The 16,462-nt window shown below is 40.3% G+C and overlaps 1 protein-coding gene across 1 annotated transcript; it reads left to right on the top strand.

Annotated features, from left to right (window-relative positions):
- The first annotated feature begins 13,059 nt into the window (after positions 1 to 13,059).
- Positions 13,060 to 15,965, top strand: mc2r (melanocortin 2 receptor). The gene is made up of 2 exons (XM_037783676.1): positions 13,060 to 13,412; positions 15,008 to 15,965. The coding sequence occupies exons 1-2, from the start codon at positions 13,060 to 13,062 to the stop codon at positions 15,564 to 15,566; spliced, it is 912 nt and encodes a 303-aa protein (XP_037639604.1). The 3' UTR covers positions 15,567 to 15,965.
- Positions 15,966 to 16,462: the final 497 nt, after the last annotated feature.

Below are 16,462 nucleotides of genomic sequence, written 5' to 3' on the forward strand. Positions count from 1 at the left end.
TTGCGAGAGTTAAACCTCACTTTGATGTTTTCAAGAAAGAAATGGAACTATACAGTTTATTAAGACAATATCTCAAAACTAAAAGGCTAGCCAAACAGTGAGTTTGTGCTCCCATTTTAATGTTTTTACTTGAGTTACTATTATTTATTTATTTATTTATTTATATCAAGCCCTGGAATGTTTTGTGTTTTGTGTTACTTTTTATTTATTATATTTTTGTTTGTTTATTTTTATATATCCCTTTATTTCCTTTATATGAATTGTTTACCTATGTGTTGATTTATTTGTTCGTTGTATTGTTTACAAATTTAAAATAAAGATAATTGGGGGAAAAAAATTGTAAATAAAAGTTATTAAAAAAAAAAAAAAATCCAGATCTATCCTCCCATTTTAATTTTTTTACTTAAATGCAAGGGGGTTAATATAAATAAATAAATAAATAAATACTAGTAACTTTTTATGGAGGACCACAAGACTCATGTAAATAGGAATAAAGGATTTAATTGATTAATAACTAATTGTACATAGGCATTTATACATTTGTTTACAAATGTATTAATCTATGAATAAATTGACAAAAAAAATAAAAGTAGTTATTTGAAAGTTTAGTGGGCAATAAAAAGCTCAATGGGAACCCTCTCTCTGAAACGACCCGTGATCTCTCAGAACACTTGAATTACAATACGCTGAAAGGTTATTATGGAATTTTTGCCCAATGATGCCAAAAACATTTTGCCTACTGCAGGTTTAAGATTCTGAACTTTAAATATTACAGTAAGGCGGGTACACCCTGAACAGGTCGCCAGACTATCACAGGTCTGACACATAGAGACAGACAACCATTCACGCTCACATTCACACCTATGGGCAATTTATATAGTCAACAATTAACCTAACCTGCATGTCTTTGGACTGTGGGAGGAAGCCGGAGAAACTGCTGGGACATATACCAGGGCTTTGTACTTCAACGTTTATAATGAGTTATTATTTATAAATCATCACATTGTTCAATAAAGCATTAAAGTCGAAAAAGAAGGAGGGCTCCATTACTCCACACCTCTTAAACCTCATAGTCATCACTAGAGGGCAGCGTCGTACAGAGAACTCTTTCTGTGTGACTCAGTATGACTCATTGCTCTAGGCCTGTGGGCAAATATGTACTGCAGCCTTTATTGATTCATTCTAATGCCGCTGTGGTTTCAATTAATTAATTAATTGAAACCACAGCGTCAAAAATTGTGAAAATGTATAAGGGCTTAAAACATTATGATGGAGTATATGGTGGCCACTCTCATGCTCACGAATGTCTCATAAATTGTTCTAGCTATTTTTGGGTTGATACCATTTGTCATCACACAGATTTGGTGCAAAAATTACCATTTTTTACCACTCGAGAATTGATAAAAATGATCAGTAATCCCTCCAAAATACCACATTAAGACACCAAGACGTTGAGGAAAACCATAGAAAAAACCATGCTGTGATTTTGGATCAAAAACTTTTTACATTTTGAGATTTCTGCAAGAATTGCATTTTTCGGCGATTAGATGGCGAGCACTTCTGTTGTGTAAACTGCCCAGAAACCCCCTTGTTGTCAATCTAGCTAGGAAAGCCATCCATCCTCTGAATGCTCTAGGTCTTTAGTTTGTGGCTGTAAAGTTTCATGAGGCTGTGATTATCCTAGAGGTCACCACAGGTCATTTTATACAGTGAGGTCAAGTTTAAAAAAATAGGTCTCATTAAAATGAAATGGCTACTATGGGGACTAACATCATCACACATGAATACAGTTGGGCTCATTGGATCCAGAAGAGTTTCAGCTTTACAGTAATACCCAATTCATGTAATTTCAAGACTGTTTATGGACCCCAGTATGCAGAAATATTCAAACACACCATTTTAGAATAGGCGAAAATAACACATTTATATTGCATTAAAAAAACTGCATGGTTTCTGCCCCAAACTGCATGTGATTATCATAAAGTGGGCATGTCTGTAAAGGGGAGACTCGTGGCTACCCATAGAACCCATTTTTATTCACATATCTTGAGGTCCCGCGGGTCTCACAGGGTAACAAAGTAATTTGAACTACTTTTTCTAAGTAGTTTTAGTCAACTAAACTAGATAACTCAACAAAGTGAAACCTTGTGTAGGAGTTTTCGTATGGATTTTTATGTCAGCCAAGAGGAAATTGCAAATCCTCCTCCGACAAAAGAAACACCCCGAAGGCTTAGAAAATATTTTTATAATACATAATATTTAGCAAATGTAGTGATAGTGCAGCTAAATAAACATATGAGGACCATTCAGTTCTGTTTAAACCTTTGTCCACACAGCAGCATTTTCCATGTATGGTAGTAACTATATGAATGCTTACCCTGGCTGGTATGCATGTCTAACAAGATGACTGGCCGTTCTATTTTTGCTGTAAGGTCTGAGGTTTCACACAAAATATGATGCCTTTTCTTCAGCTGTGTCTGCACTCCAGGGTTCAGGCCAGAAACGTCCTAATTTATCTGTATTCATGGACTTTCTGTAACCCCACTCCGATCATCTCTCAACAACCACAACAACTTCCTCTAACAAAACTTTAACTCTGCAGCATATGAAAGAAGCTGATTGCTGTCATTTTCAATGCATTTTTGTTCAGTAATGTAAAACACACATACAATGTGAATTAACAAGCCATTTTAGCAAGAAAATCCCATTTAAATATTGAATCTTCTTATCTTCTACACCTGCTGCATCAAGCTAGATTCACCCTCACCCTTATCCTCTTAAGCCCTAGGGTGCTGGAAGGTGTGGTTCGCCTAGACAAACATACTCAAAATAAATCAAGAATAGCTCCACAACTACCAGGTCTATATGCATGATCTTGGTCTCTATGGATAGATAAGACCTCAGAGAATTCATCCCCAGTGTCAGTAAGACTTATCCTCGCCTAAAATGTTTCCTAGATTAGACAGTGGATAACACCATTATAGCAATGATGCCATGCACAGAGATGCCACTGAATTCATTCAGAGACTCCTTGACTGCAACTGCGTCAAAGCAGATATAAATAATACAAAGCACATAGATTCTACAAAGGTTTTAGCTGGCAATAAAATACTATTGATATCCACTACAGGAGGCTATGTGCACACAATGGAGCCTTTGGTCATGACATTTACCCTGTGCATCATCCCATTCTACCATTGTGCACAGTATAAAATCAATAAAAAACAACTTCATTGTATAATTTTGACTCCAAATGGAGAAGTTTTGTTATAATAATGAAATATGATCAAGTAAAACTTAGATAATAACAAATAAGATCAATAATGATGTACATAAGATAACAAAAAAGAATTCAAAGTCAAGTATGTACAACGTGCGTTGATTTTGTAACTAAACTATTGAAATCATTGCCAAACAAGCATTTGTTTGGACAAAATACTTGGAGTGTTGTTTTAGTAGCGTTAAGGCCTCGTCTTTTAGAAACAATTCGGAAAAAAGACCACCACAGCATTTTCTTAAGTTTTTAAAGGCAGCGTTTTAACACACAGCTCAGATGTTAAGGCCCTGACACACCAAGCTGATGGTCGGCCCTCGGCCAGTTTGGGGCCGTCTGGGAGTGTCTGTCGGCCTTGTGTTTGCAGTGTGTCTCACATTGTCTAGTCTGCTAGTCTGTTACTTGAGTTGAATCAACAAAGGATGTTCTGTCCCTGGGAAATTATAAAGCTAGGTGCCTCACATCAAATTCCCATTAAATTCTACTGGGCAGCCACCACAAGCAACCTTTCATTTTCCATCACAGTCCCTTCTCTTCTGCCTATCTCCTTAAGTTGTCTTTGGGAATTTCCACTCTTTTTATTAAGAGCAGAGGCTTGGATTCGAAGAAGTGCGCTTACACTAATCAGTTTCTTATGAAGAAGCCACAGGAAGGCCTTACAGAGTCTCTCAAGTGCAATTCCTAAATATTCTCCTTAGATTTCTTTCATCTCCTACAAGCTACTCCTGATTTCTTACTTAATAGCCTCTTAAACAGGGCCTGCTTAGCAACCATGTAAAGTAATCCTAAAATCATTCCTGTTTGTTATAGTGGAGAGTTTAACGTCCAACTGTGACCTAAAAGATGTTTCATAAGCTTTTTTCACCATATGAAAATAGCCGATATCGACTAGTGGCAAATTCATTTTAAAATACCCCCCTATTCATATTCGCCACGATCATTATTACTTATTAATCTGTTTTAAATCAGGCTTTTTTTCACAGAAGACATCTGACATGTCACAGCAGGAAAAGCACATGGTGTAAATAATTAAATGAATGATTCCATTTAGCTGCTTCAGTTTCAGGATGCTGGTATTGTGCATGTTGGCTCACTGTGACACTATCACACTGTCACATTGCTTACTGGGAAAAGAACAGAGCCATCATTGTAGATAATGAAAATTTAATTGAGAACTCATTTTAACATACAAAAAGGGCTGCCAACTTCAGAATTATTCTGCAGCTCACCGAGTTAATTAAGCCTGTTGCTTCATTGTTTTGGACGGCATAGCTATAGAGAGTCTCACATCACGTAGGCATGCGACCAATCACTTCAGCACTGCTGTCACTAATTAACCACCCAGTGGCACAGTGAGGAGAGAGGACTGATTCTGATTGCTCCAACTGGTTTACCCTTCTCATAGTTGGCATGTGACCAAATCTCCCTTTAAGGTACATTTTGAACTGATAAAAAATGGGCTATTAATTTGCAATTAATCATGATTAACTATGGACAATCATGTGATTGATGGCCAAAAGCACGAAGCATAAAAGTATAGAAAATTGCCAGCCTTGTTCCTTACTAATTCCATGGTCACTACTGTGCCATAAAGTCTACTTTTTTGATGCCATTTATTTTTACTCTGTCATAGAGAAGTTACTTCACTTATATTCTATAGCACTGACGTCATAGTTATATTGAGAAGTGTTTCTAATATTCTGCCCCCCCTCATGTATGTAAATGGGAAAGACAAAAAATTGGAAACAACAATGTAATGTAGTCCAACACCGCTTTAACTATGACCTTGGTAATAAACATATAATTGAATTCACACATTTCCGAGAAGGTCATCAAAAACGTATTTATATATAATTAGCTTTGTGAAGATAGATATTACGGCAGGGCTGGTGTGTTGCACTGCATTCGATTATTTGTATACACGGTGGCACATACAGTGAGCTGTCTGTTATACAGCCTACACTCCTCTTGCACCAAATAAGATGATTTTGTGTCTTGTGTGGGTGTGTGTTGACTCACTGGATTACATGAAATGCTGATATGCACCTGCACCACTAACTAAAGTAGCAGGCAAATCCCTGTATTTCACAGCTCTTACTAAATAAAGTGACTGCTTCTGGTTCCATTACCGTATGATGAGGGAGTTATGCCATCTTTGTCCTCTATACACATGTCAAAATAGAGAATATTTTTTGCTATATCCCCCGTCAAGGAGAAAGGCTTTAAAACACCTACACACAGCTCTCTGTGCTGAGCCAAACAGCCACTCAATGCAGCGTTGTGACATTTGGGCAATTTACGTTCACCTTTCTGTCTGTGGTTTCCCACAGAGTCCACTCAGACAGCTGGGGGCAAGATATTCATGTAACAGAGAATTCTTTGCATTTGCTTGTGATATAACATACGTCTATTGAACTTCACAGAGAATAATGGAGCTGTGTGCATTCTGGCCATGCAGGGATCTAAGGTGAAGGAAGCATGGGAGGATGGGGACAGAGTGTACGTCTAATGAACTATTTGCAGACAGTCAAAGAGACTTGTGGTTAAAAGGATGAGGCTTTCAGCAATCAATTATGCAAAATTAACTTTACAGAAAAATCTATTACACTTTCTGAGATCAGTGTTTGACCGCCCGCTTTCGTCAGTACGCTCTGACTCATCCCTGTCATTATGGAAGTTCTTCAAACGTAAAAGTTTTCATTGCTAGTTTCTTATAAAAATGTGAGCATCTGTTGCTTCATTACACCTGCAAAATATTTAATTATAAATCAAAATCACAGCATGGTGATATGAAAGAGGACTCGATTTACCTGCTCGTAATACTGCACCTCAAAAATAGTCTGTGATTATCCCTGCAGGAGAAAATGTTTTTTTTTCCCCAACTGCTGAATTTCTTATCTTTGTTGAATAGTTTATAAAACAGACATACCTGAGCAAGAAGGATAACATTTGCTGTGTGTATACTGTATGCATATACCATAGACCATAGACCATAATCATTTTGCAGCACCAGTGAAATTGTTGGATGTTGGATCTTACTTTCCACTGTCGAATAAATCTTGTTGTTTTTGATGATTATGATGAGATTTCATGCGAAAAGGCACACACGCATAGCGGTATCCGCACCTTTCTGCCCTGCATCCTGTAACCAAAAGATGAGATCAACATAGGCTAATGCACGTCTGGTTCATAAAGTCAAAAGGCGAACTGAGTTTTTAAATAAAATATGAATCAATATTCTATTACTGTAATGTTTGTGCCTTTTGGAGCCATGTTGAAATCAGTTGAGGAAATACCAAGCACTGCCCACCAGCTGGAGCAAACTTTCTCATTTTACAGCTAAACAGCACACTACAAGATGTTTCTGAAAACATTTGAGGAGAGAAATAGGCATTACAGTAACAGAATATTGATTCATATTTGATCAGCGCTGCCTAGTTTAACCATTTGATCGGAGTCTGCGAGTGATTGACGGCTGCCTCTGTTCAATGAACAGCCAATAGGAACACTCTCTCTCTTTGAAGCCTGAAAACAGAGCCATGAGGAGGTGCAGACGTGTAGTTTTCTCTCAGAACACTTGAATTACAATATGCTGAAAGGTTATTATGGAATTTTTGCCAGCTGATGCCAAAAACATTCTGCCACCTGCAGGTTTAACATACAAAAGATTCAAAGGGGAGAGCAGCTGAGATTCTCCTGTGAACTCCTTAAAAGTAGGCACTTAATTCAGAATACACAAAGACAATATCAAAATAAAATAAAGATTATTTGATGTTACTTTCTTCTACGGTACATTTGGACCAATAAACGAGGAGAGGGTCAGTGTCCTTGTGCAGATATCATAAATGAACTCACTGACAAAATAGGAAAAGAAAAGAAAAACAAAGAAATGGATAAAATAACATGCGTCACAGCCTTGGTGAGGCAGCCTTTCGAGGCTACAACAACAGTGTTCCCTGTCCCTCCCACAAAAACCCAATTCACTGCATGAGACCCTCTTGAAGACAGGTTCACTTCAGCTCTTAGATTAGTGCCTTTTGTTAAGATGCTCTATGAAAATGATGACAAAAACGATGACAAATCATCTCGTAAAAGGCCTCTAAATCAGAAGGTTGTTTCAGCGGCTGGCGGGAACAAGTAAGGCTTTTACACGATTCTTCAGTTAATTCAAGCTTTTAGAGTTACAATGTCTTATCAAGGATTCAGCGGGGACACTCAAGCTAAATGTTCGTCTATGTTTTGTCTATGGATACAGAATATAGGAGTGGTGCATTACTGTAAGTGCATGCTCACATATAGCTGTAATTCAGAAAGCCACTGTTCTGAGTTTTTAAAACCTAATGTAACTACATAATAAAGTGCATCAAGGTGAATATATTGCTGAGAAACCTTTTACCCTAAGTATCAGCAGAAAATAACGACCAAGTTCTAGGACTACTGTGTATTGAAAGGACAGAAAACAAGCAGAGGTGAATAGGACTGACACACTGTCGAGATGCAACTAAGGCTTCATCCATTACCATTCGTCCCGGCACTTTGTGCAGTTCTGGCTGATTCATAAGGCTTTGATCATCTTTCAATGGGAGCTCAGTGTTGAGTGATGGTTTTTCCATCGTCATGGTCCCCTTAAACAACTGAAGGAGTTCTAATAGTTCTAACTAATAGGAAGAGTGATATGTTTCAAGGAAAACAGAAACAAAATAAACAGGCTTTTATACTCTGTCTGTATTGCCATAATATGCACAAACATGTCCTACCTTTTCCAGCTAATGACATTCAGTGATCTAATCAAACCTGCTGTTGAGCCCAAAGGATATCAGTTATGTCTGTGCATACTAAAGCCGCGGGTCTTTGTCTTCATCATTACGAAGCGTGGGACGATAGATCACATGATCACGAGGCATATCCAATACCATAACCATGTCAGCCCTTGTAAAGCCAGCTGTTTGATCATCAGCACATTAAAGAAAGATGGAGATGAGAAAGTTATGAAGGGGAAGACATGCTGAAATGTTTAATAATAGAGGAGGAAGGGGCAGAGTGAGAAAAGCCGGGGAGTGAGCAGAGAGTGTAGCGCTGGTGATGAAGGCATGTTTGAGTTGATTACATGTGTTTTATGTCATATCTTTCCTTGTATCATGCCTGATCAATAGTAGCCGTGACCCAGTAAGCCGTAAAGCCGGGAGTCATACACAATATGACCAAAACTGTGTGGACAAATGGGTCAGGACACTTTTGTGTGCATACTACTTTGGGTCCGGGGTGTTGCATGGTTTGAGCTTAGATCCACTGAAAGAAAATGCTGCAACATCAAATATTCATCCATCCATTCATCCATTTTCTCCCGCTTATCTGGAGCCGGGTCATGGTGGCAGCAGGCCAAAGCTAGGTTTATGCTCTGCGTTAGTGAGGCCAGCGCGAGGTGCGCGCGCCAGAAAATTACGTCATCACAGCTTCCGTGTGGTGCGCGAAGGCTCCGCAAGTTGTCACAGATGTTTGTCGTGCACCTCTGAATTTTTATGCCGACTGCGCACGCTGCACGTTTCATTTCAACATGGATGCCTTCGAGTGAAGATTTGGAATGAGATGTTCAACAATCACGTGTAATAATCTGGTGTTCACATAAAGTACTTCGGGTCATATGATGTAATTTTTTACAACTCCAGGAGTGTGTTCAGTTCACTTTCTTTTGCCTTTTAGTAGACAGTTAAGAGGTGAAAGTTCTGGTTATTTATTTGGTCATTTCGTTTAGTTACTACCAGCAGCGTGGAAGCGTTTCAATACCTAAGACTCAAGAGAATACAAAGAGTTCCTTGTTTAGGGAATTTGTAGATTTTCTGCTCCCATTTTAAGAGAAACTTCCTAGAAAACAGAATCCACACATGTTGTTCCCTGGTGAGTCATTGAGGAAATTTAGCTGAAACACTCTCTTCAGAGTGTTGAATCAATATCTTTTCATAATTTAATCAATAACCTGCCGGGCCCCCAAAGGTTTATTTGATTTTAAGTTTGATGACAGCAGAATATTAACCATGTTCCACACACACACACACATGCACACACCTACTGGTTTCCATTTGTAATGGGGACCGACTTTTTGATCATCACTTGTGAGGACCACCCGTTCTAGAGATTTTAGAGGTATGAAAAAAATGATGCAAACTTTCCATTGCTTAGTTAGCTTATACACATCTTTAAATATTTGCAACTAACAAGTATACCGAAAGTGTATTTGGTTTAAAGGCCTACTTGTACTTAATCTTTTGATCGAGATATACATAAGAAAAGTATAATTAGGTATTCTTTCCGTAGTGATTATCACCTTGAAAAAGTAAACTTGATGATTTTTCTTATCTGTCCCTCACTATCACAGAAGTACACAGACATAAAAGCACGCACAAACAGACACAATGAAAGGATTTTCTGAACTGTTTACACCACCAGTGGAGATAATTCCACTCTGACATTATGTTGTCAATAATCACTGTGAGACTGTGAACAACACAGAGATTGTGTGAACAGGCTTTTTCACAACTTTGTCTGCTACGGCTGTTGTTATTGGGTTGTTATTATTCATGTTGTACAAATCAAAAGCTGAGCAGTGGGTTGGACGTGAAAGCTGAGGAACCCGCTGTACGTTTGCATCTTGAATAACAGTTTTATCGAAGCTAGTGATGGCAATGTTGGTCAATCGATCTGTCACAGCTTTGGTCAAGACTGAAACATCTCGACAAATATTGAATTGATTGCCATAAACTTTGGTACAAACATTCTTCCTCACATGATAAATTGTAATAACTTTAACCAAATACCTGCAAACCTAATCATATTATTCAACCCACTCTCGCTCCCAGCTTGTCATATATACCGACGTTTGGTAAGGTGTCCCTATGTAAACCCACCAGCGGCATTATTCGACAATCGGAGCAAGCTGTTTGTGTCCCGTGCGTTAAGTTTCATTTTATAATCAGCTAATCATTCATGTCCCGTGTTCACAATGTTCAGTGTCATTTTCACTGTAGAAACGTAGTCATTTTAAGCCCAAATATTTTGTTTTTTCCTAAACCTAACTAAGTGGTTTTGTTGCCTAAATCTAATCAAGTGTTTTTGTTTAATTCACAACATTAAACCTGTGTTTACTGTGACCGAAAAGTGATGCCGAGGGGTCTGACGAAATGTCAGTATGTGACAAGGTGGGTTGAGAACGTGTTTTTGGCTGGACCGTAGAGGGCACAAACGCAATAGTCTGTCACAGACTGATTACACGGACCAGTCATATACCTGGTTTCGACCGAGTCTTGTTTCTGCCCACCAAGCAGTGGCATCTTGGTTCACGCCCACCGCAATGACCCTAGTCGGAATACGCTACTGTCCAGTTGGCCTTTCTCACAACAGACATTTTGATTTGTCACAGCAGGAAAAGCACGGGTGAAACAAATATTTTAACTCAGGCTCAGTTCCATCAAGTTCCACTCAGTAAGCCATGTCAGAGAGCCAGAATGCACAACAGCAGGACTGTGAAACCAGCTCACCTGGTCATCAGCTAACTCTAGTCCAATGAGATGATTCTCTCCAGTGTGTGTTGCTCTTTAGTCTTGTTTTGACTGTGAACTCATTCCTAGAAAATCAAGAGCATCTGACAAGAAAAACTGAAAAACACTTGCAGATGACATTCAGATTTACCACTTCGATTAGCCTTTTTGATTCTCATGCTCCTCTCTTTCCGGTTGAGACAGAAATAAGGAGGCAAACAATGGACTGCTGTAGGAAGTCATGACTGTGACATGACTGCAATTTTATCTGAAAGCACAGTACATTTCTCTAATTAGCAATTTGTCAAAGCTTGTGTCAAAGGCTGTGACGAAATTTGCAAAGTTACACAGTAGTTTATTGGATTTAATGGAGCATCTTTGATTATTCTGAAGACACTGAGACCGCTTTGGGATTGACATGAAAAGAAGGATCAGAAGGGTTTGGTTAAAAACATGGTATAATTATTATAATCATCTTCAGTGTGCAGCCTGGCAGGAATTCTAAAACCCAGATCACAGAGTATTTCCTTCATTTATCATTATGGTTATGACGATGAGAAACTGTTCCTTTTTAAATGAGTTTCATAACTGTAAGAACACTGTCCAATTACAGAAATTGACCTCAACAAACTCAAGTTGAAGGGCAGAATACTCGATCAGATGAGCAGTTAGACCTTGGATAAAAGGTCACGCTACTCATCAAAGAGAAAATGCAAATGTTGAACTCCAAATGCTACATGATTCATACTGAATTCAGCATGTGAAACGTTGGAAGGGAAGTCATTGAATCTATGCAACACATTCAACAGAACCAGGATGACTATACCTGTGGATTTTCACCCGATTTGACTGTTATCAGGTCACTAAATGGGCTTTATCAGTCGCTATAAGCACCATAGATGAGGGTCATTATGGGCCTACTACACCTACTACATTGTAAAAGTGAAACTTAAAAGCAACACGTTCCAACATGTTGTAAAACTGAATGAAACGTTGAGTTTTGAACACAACAAAAAGGCTTCTTTAGGTTTAGGCAACAAAACAACTTCTTTAGGTTTAGGCAACAAAACAGCTTCTTTAGGTTTGGGCAACAAAACTACAACTTCTTTAGGTTTAGACAAAACCTACAACTTCTTTAGGTTTAGGCAACAAAACTACAATTTCTTTAGGTTTAGGCAAAAAAGCAATTTAGGGAAAAACACTGTGTTTTGGGTTAAAATAACTACGAACATAAAGACAACAACACATTGTTGGTTTCACAACTCCAGTCTCCTGGGTGAAAACCCTGTGTTTATACTACAGCACCTGACTTCCACTTCTGCTCCTGTCATAATTACTAGGGTCGCTAGAGATCACTGTCTTGTTCTTTGATACCTTCTTTCAGTGATCTACCATGTGAATGGATGATAAAACCTACTAGTGGGTGTAGCAAGCCCCTATTGACCCACATCTATGGGGCTTATAGCGACTGATAACGCCTGTTTAATAGCCTGACAACAGTCTAATCGGCTGAGATTTTACTGAATTCTAATCAATTTTAATTTGTCCTTCCACAGGTGATGCATCAAGCAAACGTTTTTACCGGGCTCTAACAGAAAGCAGACAGGATTCGATCGACACCAGCAATCTAAACCTCTGCACTGCCATCTCACTTTGGCAATCATTTTCTGTCTCTCTATAAGCCCTGGACGAGCCCTCACTGTCTGAAAAAAACACCTACAGAAAAAAATCGATTGTCCCTTGTGTAAACAGCCAAAGAGAGGCAGATGCAGCCACATGGCTGTAGATTATGACTGAGCTGTGCCAAAAGCACTAACTCACCCCCCACTCCAGCTGAAAGAAGGATGTGCAGTATGTGAAAAGGACATTTTGTCACAAGTGACAGACCGGCTGTAGGGAGCAGTTTGTTGCCAGCATTCCTGTGTGTGTAATTACCCAGCAGACGAAGCAGTCACACTGTATCAGCTGAGAACACCACCACATCTTCAGTCAGATTCAATCTCCAGTCGTATCTGGTCACAACCTACAATGAGCACAGTAGAAGATTAAGGCAAGATTGAAAAATTGACTACTGTGATATCCTACCCGAGGCTAACCTTGATCAGTTAGCTGCAGTTTAATCTATTCCAACACTGAAGATAAGACTGAGAACATTTTTCCTCACGTTTCTCCACATCTTGAGAATTGAACAGTGACATTAAGGTCTAGGTAGCTCACCTTTTTAATCCAGACAGAACGCCATCTTGGCTAATCATGAACGCGACCACAGCGAATCAGTCGGACTGCCCAGAGGTGAAGGTTCCCTTCCCCCTCTTCTTCGCCATCGGCGTGGTGAGCCTGGCCGAGAACCTGCTGGTTGTGGTGGCCGTCATACGGAACAGGAACCTCCACTCACCCATGTACTGCTTCATCTGCAGCCTGGCGGCCTTTAACACTATCGCCAGCCTCACCAAGACCTGGGAGAACCTGATGATTGTGTTTGCCAACGTGGGACAGCTGCAAAAGAAAGGTTCCTCTGAGCAGAAACTGGACGATTTGATGGACTCCCTGCTGTGTATGTCGTTTGTGGGCTCCATTTTCAGTTTCCTGGCTATTGCTGTGGACCGGTATGTATGTCCGGCTTGGATTTGCACACAAAATGATTGAGATGATATATATATATATATATATAAATATATATTATATCCATACATTTGACAGTGTGAGGGATGGATTTGAATCAGTGATCGTATGAATATGTTCCATCCCAGTCCAATAATCCACCTAATCCCCATTTCAAAGGCATCGTGATGCTTAAAGCTATCTAGTTCCCTTTTAAATCAAAGGGAAAATTGGCTTCAGTGACTTTAAAGGAAACCGGAACCATGGTAGCTATACAGAGTCAAATGATATATTTGATCTGTTTGCTGCTGTTCTGGCTGTTTTGAACTGTTTCTCTGTGGATCGTGGACCCTACAACCAATTATCCTCTGCTCATGTTTAAATTCAAAGCATCAGGTCTCACTAACTAGGACTCTGGGGAGAGTTCGGAAAAGTCCGAGCTGTTCTCTGAGCTCATATATCCACAGCTTATTAAAGACCCACTGCAGCAGTGTTTTCTGAATGCTGTGCCACATGTCATGTACACTTTCCATTACTGTTTACCATGTTTTTCACACTTTCCAGGCAGCCACTTATTTCAGATCATGTCAGTATGATATGACAACATGAAGTGAATCAAAACATGCCTGTAATCCACGACGGTGAAAATTTCACTTAAAAATATCCACTTTATACTTGCTCACTTTGTCTGTCCACACAACACAGTCTCACGGCAGTTTGTGAAATAGTCACGAAATTGAATCCATTTGCTTTGTGTACATAAACACAAATTTCCCTTTTTTTCGTGACGCTGAGCACGACTTTCAACAATACGTGACGCACGTGTCTATTTCCGCTCCAGTCTTTTCAAAATCGCTCCAGCCTCGGTCTGAGTCTCATTCACATGATGCCATTGGGCCCAAAGTTGTAAAATGCACTAATAGCTGAATCCAGTTATTTCCCTTCTACCCTTCATGTGAATGAGACTCAGACCGAGGCTGGAGCGAGGGCTGGGAGGCGGAGCTAAAGGAAACGCTACTGCGCCTGCTCTATGGGCCCAGTCGTTGCAGAAGATCGGGGTACTTTATCACTGTCGAGTCATTTTGGCTTCATGTGCCACTGAGCAACTCTCATAGGAATGAACGGGAGCCGCCTCCGATGCCTGTATCCAATCTCTTTATACATCCATGGTTTATATCTACGTAGGGAGCGGGTCCTCTCTCCATGGAGTCCGCCATGTTGCACCACTATGTTTCAACAATAGCCCAGGACGGCCAAACTAAACTCTGTTTTTCGGAGTCGATAACATTACTTGCTGCCGTCGCTGCTGCTCTCTCTCTGTCCGTTGCTTCACCACTCACTTCCCACGTATACACACACTCTACGCGCTGGCTCTACTCCAACTGGCCCTAGAGAGCGCCTTTTGCATTTTTCGCGTCGGCCACCGCAGCTCTCCAACACGCGTGGCACACGGGAGAGGCTTCAGTTGGTTGCAATCTCCTCACCTCACCGCTAGATACCACCAGATCCTACACACTGGATTTGTAAAGCATCCAAGTGTAAAACTCAACACCAAAAGATTAACTGAACAGCTGATGACATTGTTTGTTTTCACTTCCAGTTACATCACCATCTTCCATGCTCTTCGATACCACAACATCATGACAATGCGGCGCACAAAGGCCATCTTGGGCTTCATCTGGATGACATGCGGGCTGTCAGCCGTGCTCATGGTGAGGTTCTTCGACACCAGGTTCATCATGATCTGCTTTGTTGTCTTCTTTGTCGTCTCCTTGGCAATCATCTGCTTCCTCTACGTCTACATGTTCATGCTGGCGCGGATCCACGCCAGGAAGATCGCCGCTCTGCCAACCGGCGGCGGGGGGAAGTGTCGGCGTCAGCGGTGGTGGGGCAGCAGCATGAGAGGGGCCCTGACGCTCACCATCCTGTTCGGGGTGTTCGTGGTGTGCTGGACGCCGTTTTTCCTCCACCTCATCATCATCATGGTGTGCCCCATGAACCCGTACTGCGAGTGCTACCGATCGCTGTTCCAGCTGCACGTGGTCCTGCTGATGAGCCACGCCCTCGTCGACCCGGCCATCTACGCCTTCCGCAGCGTCGAGCTCAGACACACCTTTAAGAAGATGCTGCTTTGTTCAGACTGGAAGCAGTGCTCATAGAGAAAATGTATTACAGCTTTTTATGTTTGCTTTTTACTTTCCCTTTATCTGCAGACTGCTTTACATTCATCAGGTTGCATATATCTACACCTGGGAGTCAACAATACACAGACCTGTACTGCTAATGAACATCTGTGGGTGGTCAAGGGCATCCTGCGGCAAAATAGGTTACATTTTCCCACCTGGTATTTGACGAGGGCTAAATCAAGGCTACTGCCACCAGTACATTTAGTTTCCATTGTGTTTGAATGAGCACATGTGAGTGGATCTGTGTATGCTTTTTCCATTAGACAGTGCCATGCACAGACATTGTTGGGGAGCAAGTGCTCAAGCGAAGAAAAAAAAGAGCACCCGTCTCATAATTATTCACAAAAAATAAAGTTAATGGAGTAGCACATATTTTGGTAACACTTCCTTTTACAGGTCCGCAAATTTAATGGTAATTAGATGATAATTAGCAAGTAACCAATTTGAAATTTCTTTGGAATTATTGCCAAATTACCCCAATATTAACCTCAAAATGTATCGAAAATTACTTTGTTATAAACACTATCGTTATCTTACTGTAAATGTTATGAATGAAGCTTCAAACTATTCAGCCCTAGTGTGTGCAGCGAGAGAGGAGACAAGAGGGAGAGATTCATTTCACACAATATTCAGTGGTTGTGTGAGCTCATAAATCATATTCATAGAAATATGGCAAATATCCAGGCCCTAAACAAACACTATCGTTATCTGGCTGGCAATGAAGGCCGCTCAGGGATACGTGCTCCGCAGAGCGCTCGATTTGCATGCGGTGGCTGTGACAAGGGAGGTTGAAAAGATTTAGAACTCAAATGCAGTTGTCGGGCATTACAACACACTTTTAATCGAGAATATTTTTGAACTGAAAAAAT

This window comes from Sebastes umbrosus, chromosome 11 (assembly GCF_015220745.1).
Source record: "Sebastes umbrosus isolate fSebUmb1 chromosome 11, fSebUmb1.pri, whole genome shotgun sequence".
NCBI lineage: Eukaryota > Metazoa > Chordata > Actinopteri > Perciformes > Sebastidae > Sebastes > Sebastes umbrosus.

Bases quoted from the DNA above. Each gene is read 5' to 3' on its own strand.
- mc2r (XM_037783676.1), top strand. From the start codon at position 13,060: ATGAACGCGACCACAGCGAATCAGTCGGACTGCCCAGAGGTGAAGGTT. The intron at 13,413-15,007 runs GTATGTATGTCC...TTTCACTTCCAG, and splicing joins CTGGCTATTGCTGTGGACCG to TTACATCACCATCTTCCATG.